Genomic DNA, 6,256 nt, shown 5'->3' on the forward strand with positions numbered 1-6,256 from the left:
GATTTGGTTTATTTATTTTTTTGGAAGGTACACTTTTGAATTTGACAATCTCAGGTTAGTCTCGAATTTGGATTATTTTTGTGTGCTCAAATTCTCAGAGCTCAATATGATCTCCCCAAAGAGCATGGTTGAAAAGTAGAGATGAAGTATATTAAAGCATCCCAACGCGGACCCTTATTTTCTTTGCTATATGTCTGGATAGAACGATTCGAACACTTTTAGACCTTTAATGCTATTTCTCATTTCAGTTGAAGAAAAATGTGTCCTCCTTTGTCCGCGGACTGGACTGGACGTCTGAAATGTACCGCTCTATCCACAAATTGAGGGAATGAATAGGGGAGTCTGGACAATCTGCTCGACCCGCTGTCAGTCGAGCCACACCTTCCCATAGCACACATCTTCTCACTCGACTTTTTCTCCTCACAGTTCGTCCAGCTCATAGTCAGTCACAGTCCACAGCCAAAAATGAGGGATACTGTTGGAGGGCCTCTGCCCGGCCAACCGTCCATGGACGGAGTGGGTGCAGACTGTGCTAGAGATTTTTTTTCTGCATAACTAAACGACCAATGACAATTGCCAAGCATGTGAACACATGGGACTCTGGAGACCATAGTGATAAGATGCTATTCTATAAATACACCAATAGTATACAAATAATTTTGAATATTAACCGTTGGATAAAGCCAATCCAATGTTATATAGCTTGCAAATTCAAGCACTATTACTCATTTGTTGTCATCTTCACTTCATAGATTCTATCACATCTACTGTCTAGAAGATAGTATATCATGGTTGAGATTAAGTGCAATGTACAAACCTTAAAACACATGTATTTCTCCTTTTTTTTCAATGTGCCATACTTTAATTGTTTACCAAATCTTCTAAATGAATTACCATTCCTTTTTTGCATTTTGAATTACAATGTACAAACCTCAAACACACAAAACATTTCTCACTTGTTCCAGAACCTTTCAAATTTTAATTACCAAAACTTTCTCTTTCAGGTGTATTACTATCCATTTTTTTACTTTGTAATTTACTATGCGCAATATGCACGAAACCTCACATCATAGACACTTCTCATTTTGTTCTTCTTTCATATGTTAATTCCTTAGGCGTTTTTCTTTTAAAGAATTATGATATTTTTTGTTCAAGCCTATGACAACACGTTAGATACTCAAAAAACTGCAATGCGGGATATCTAAAGACAAATGTGCGGGATATATTTGACTTGAGTTTCCGTTAGTACCATGCCATGAAGTTTTTTGATATTCTTTACCTATGGTTTGATTTGTTTATGAATGAACTACGGGAATTAAATCAACATCAACGTCATGCATATACAAAACTCACATGTTTACCTGTTATAATATGGTCATTCATACTTTGGTTATCTAAACTCCTACTTGCAATGCATTGTACTTTATTAGTACATTCAGTGGTTATGCGCCAAACTACACACGCACACACAGAGGATGCGTCTCTCAAGTGGCTATATGAGCGATCTTAATCCTCTTCTTTTTCGATGAACGCGGCCAAGGTAAACGTTAGGGATAACATGCTAAGACTAGACCTGAAGCAAAACATGTCAAATTGAATGTGGGTGCAGCTTATCATGAAGATGAAGGTTTTGGTACAACCGCGTGGTTCATTACATTTGGCTAATTCTCTGGAGAATCATTTGTTGCAGATAGCACTGGATACAATGGTCGTGATCAATTTATATACTGGACAGCCTCTGCATGGATTGTATACACGAATACAATGATCGTGAAGGTCGATTTTATACATTATTAAAGAGTAGTGAATGGTGTGGCTCATGAACTATGTAGGTCTTGTTTTCGTGACAAAAAAGCATGTAATTGGATCAATGAATCTCCTGGTTTTGGGTTTGACTAAACTTGGTATAACAATGATTTAACATTAATAAATATAGCTTTGATGAGAACTTCTTTCCAAAGCTAGCTGGGCTCAAGGAAGCCCATGGGGTGCGTCATTTTTTGCTGCTCGCTATAAGACAAATAGACATGTCCCGATCGCCAGGAGCAACTAAAGAGAGGTTACCCCCTGGGGGCGGGGGGCTCCATAGACCATGGGTCATTTTTGGTGGCCTAGGAGTGCGCCGAGTGGTGTGTCCAGCTGCCGCCATATGTCGCGTGTTGTGTGCTCCCTCTAATTTTTTTTATGCTTGTTTGTGGTTTAGATCAAAATTTTCCTATTTTTTGCCTGATTTTCCCTAGATTTTGAAGCTATTTTTTTCTACGGAACATAGTTGTGCTTCTCAAAAAAAAAATATATGCTTCCACGAGAAGCGTAGATTTGCTTCTATTGGAAGTACAAATTTGCTTTTGTGAAAAGCACAAGGACATGCTTCTCAAAAAGAGAAAAAAAAAAGCTTCCACAAGAAACACATATTTGCTTTCGCGAGAAACACTTCCCAAAAAGGAAAAAAATGTGCTTCAATGAAAAGCACAAATTTGCTTCCGTGAGAAGCATAACTGTGCTTCTCGGAAAAAAAATTCTGTTTCTCAAAAAAAAAAGGATGGAAAAGTGCAATCATCTGTTTCTCAAACATATTTAGTTGATCCCCACTACTTCAATCTATCTTAACATGCACACTTGCCACATCATCAACTCCACTACGTTTATTTCCCTTAATGTGCATGCATGAAAATGCAACCTATGATAATTCTTTCACTCTAAAAAAAGATAATTATTTCAACATGCGCACATCCCATTTTATCAACACCGCTACTTTGATTTCTCTCAACATGCGTGAGAAATACTGCTTAATAATTATTTTATAACTACATAATGATCAAATACAACAAATCATGTGTACTTTCTATCTTTAATCTCATCTTTAAATTCAAGACAAGCAAATATAATCAAAATAATATATTGCTACCAATTCCCGCATGTTCTCACTACAACACGACGCCGGGTATCATCTAGTTCCAATGAAGGCAGAGTCGTATGAATCTTTGTTCTATGCAATGCAACTAAAACATAGCAAAAGTTTCCCGGTCATCAGAAGTGAATGTAACCATTTAACATGAATATATAGAATCATGTGGCAAACGTAATAAAGCAGATGTAATGAAAAACCCATATACTTCCTTTGTGACGAAATACATGTCGTTTGAGTAGCTGTCAGCTACTCAAGCGACATGTATTTCGGCACAGAGGGAGTATATAAAAATCCAATCATGAATGCAGTTTCCTCCCTCCGTCAGTTGGTCGTGGGGTCAAGGACGTGCCCCGCGAACAGGGTAGCGCCGGACACCTCCTCGACGACGAAGAAGCCAAACGGATGGTCAGCCACGAAGTCCACATGCGGCGCCTCACTAGTTTTCCAAGAACATAACGTCACGGTCGCAACGGTGGCAGCCGCGGCCTCGGTGCCTTCCTCGTTCACCTCGATGGCGGCCCTGTGGATTATTTTCTCCAGCGCCAGCTTCCCTGCGCCGTCTTCCGCCATGTCGGACAAGTCGGCCTTCCCCGGCTCGAACGCCTCGTTGAGGCCCATGTCCTGGAGAACGCCCTCCATTGTCATGCCGAAGCTGACCTTGAATTTAGGCAGACGGAAATCGCTGACCATGACGTCGCCACACGGCAGGTGCTTGCGCACAAAGTCGGGGTCGCAGGCCATCTTGTCGGTGAGCTCCCACAGCCCGTCGCGTGCGTCGGGGAGGAAGACGCACATGGAGTAGATCGGCGGCGGCTGCGGCTGGCCCGGCGAGGGGTGGCCTTGCAGGTAGCGGAGCTGGAGCACCTTGAAGCCGTCGTGGCAGGCGATGTTGTGCCAGCCCAAGCCGCGCACGAAGGGCGCGTCCACGGCGGTGCCGTCGAGGCGGTGGAACTTGTCGTCCTTGGTGAGCTCCTTGTCGAACGGCTTCTCCCAGCTGCCCCTGAAGTAGATGGCGTTGGCGAGCACCAGGACGGTGCGGCTGGACAGCGCGTCGGGGCTGAGGATGGAGGGGATGAGGTCGTTCGTCGCAGCCGCCACCCATGCGTTGATCTGCTCCGTTGCCTCCTCCGGCTGCACGTACCACGACCGACGTACATAATGACAACCGTATACTAGTGCATGCATGCCATGCCACAGATCGATCACGGTCACGGCCGATGTGCACTGCTCACCTTTTGGCGGAAGTTGACGGCGCGGGCGACGGCCTTGTACGACTCGGCGGCGGCGGCGCGGTAGGCGGGGCGGAGGGGCATCGTCACGTCGTGCCACACGCTGCAGGCGAAGCTGACGCGCGGGCCGCCCGTCCGGGACCCGTCGGCGAGGGCGTGCTCGGCCAGCGCGCGGACGTGGCCGGCGAGGAAGTCCCGGGAAGGCGTGCCGAGGACGCAGAGCAGCTCGTCGAGGGTGCCCTCGCGGGCGCCGGCGGCCACCAGCGCCAGCGCCGCGTAGACGCACAGCGGCGACGTGACCAGGTTGCCGCTCCTGCCGGCGTCGTCGTCGGCGAGGCGCTTGTTCAGGCCGAGGGCGAACGCCTGCAGGCCGTCGCTGGCGGCGGGGGCGTGATCGGGCTCGGGCTCGGCCTCCGCCTCCGTGCAGAGCCATAGGCAGCGGAGGACGAACTCCCTGACAGATTGCATCGTGTCCTGCGTTGACGCGCGCTTGCTGCGGCCTGGCGATTTCTGTGCTTATGGTCCGAAGAAAACTACTAGAGCTAGTAATGTGGGCACCGGTGGCATCTGATTCGGCAGGTGCCCAACGCCCATTGGTCCACGCATAGACAGCAGCAGCATTTCAAAAGGAAAAAATTACAGCTGAAGTTGTAGAGAGTGAAGGAGTGCTGGCGCATGACGATGGGCGTGGAAGACTTCGAGTGGAGCTCGCTGGTTGCGCCAACGCCAAGAGCCCAAGATGCCTGCGGAGTGGAGCTGAGGGCATGTGGAATGCCAGGAACATGGTTAACGCCATCGCTGCTCCTCGCGTTCAAAGCTTTGGTGCCTTGCATTGCAGGGGCCAAGTATTTGAGTAATGTAGTACCACAAGCGAGAATAACGTTTTGTAATTCGGCCTTTGGCCAAAAACTCTGAAGTTTTTTCTTAATCAATGAAAGTGGCAAATCTTTTGCCCAGTTTCAAAAAAGAAAATTCCAAAAAAAAAGCATCAGATCAATCAATCAGATCACCGTAATTAGCAATTCAAAAATAAACATTGTATCAATCAGTCAAAGCACTGTAATTAGCAATCTAAAGAAATCGCAACTCAAAATGTTTCCAAACAAATCGACCTGATCCATAGACTACGACCCTGTAAGCGAACCGTGCCACCGTCGGCGTCTTACCCCCACCGTCAGTGATATTCATATTCACTGGTAGCAAGACTGATTAAGTAAATCTGGAGAAGCAAAACATAGAATAATAAAGATAAAAAATTGGATCATGCGTTGCATGTACATAATTACTAGCAAAAAAATCTTCTGAATATTTTTTCTCCTTTTTGGTTATTATATTTTGTTTCTTCCCATTTCTGTTTTTTTTTTGTTCTGTGAACATTTTTATATATAATAAATTTCTAATATTTTTACAAATACATGAGCATTTTGTTACAAATGTGTGAACACCTTCTGAGTTACATGAATATTTATTTTCAATACATAAACTTTTTCTTAAAAAGGTTCATTATGTCTTGAAAAAATGTTCTTCGCGTATTGAAACATTGTTAAGCGATATTAATAATTTGTCCTTCATGTTTTACATAAATTATCAACATAAACGTGTGTAGAAAATTTACTCGTCATGCTTTAAAAATGACTCCTCAAGTATTAAAAAAATGTTCATCACATACAAGAAAATGTTTGTCGTGTGTTAAGAAAAGGGAAAAGTTTGTTTTTGCCACTCCAGTTTTTGCCTACTTTGCTTATGCCACTCTAGAATTTGACATATCACTTTTGCCACTCCTAGTTTTTGACAATACATCACAAATGTCATTCCATGGCAAAAGCAATAACTTCTCATTTCACTTTTGCCACTCCTAGTTTTTGACAATACATCACAAATGTCATTCCATGGCAAAAGCAATAACTTCTCATTTCACTTTTGCCACTCTTAGATTTTGACAATGTATCACAATTGCCACTCTAAATTTTTTGCTTTTGCCACAGAATGGCAATTGTGATGTATTGTCAAAAATTAGGAGTGACAAAAGTGATATGTCAAATTCTAGAGTGACATAAGCAAAGTGGTCAAAAGTTAGAGTGGCAAAAACAAAGTTTTCCCATAAGAAAATGTTCAT

At 43.9% G+C, this 6,256-nt stretch overlaps 1 protein-coding gene across 1 annotated transcript; it reads right to left on the minus strand.

Annotated features, from left to right (window-relative positions):
* Positions 1-2,948: 2,948 nt before the first annotated feature.
* Positions 2,949-4,623, minus strand: LOC125554293 (serpin-Z2A-like). The gene is made up of 2 exons (XM_048717868.1): positions 4,144-4,623; positions 2,949-4,042 (listed from the first exon to the last, which is right to left on the minus strand). The coding sequence occupies exons 1-2, from the start codon at positions 4,606-4,608 to the stop codon at positions 3,233-3,235; spliced, it is 1,275 nt and encodes a 424-aa protein (XP_048573825.1). The 5' UTR covers positions 4,609-4,623; the 3' UTR covers positions 2,949-3,232.
* Positions 4,624-6,256: the final 1,633 nt, after the last annotated feature.

This window comes from Triticum urartu, chromosome 4 (genome assembly GCF_003073215.2).
Source record: "Triticum urartu cultivar G1812 chromosome 4, Tu2.1, whole genome shotgun sequence".
Classification (NCBI taxonomy): Eukaryota; Viridiplantae; Streptophyta; class Magnoliopsida; order Poales; family Poaceae; genus Triticum; species Triticum urartu.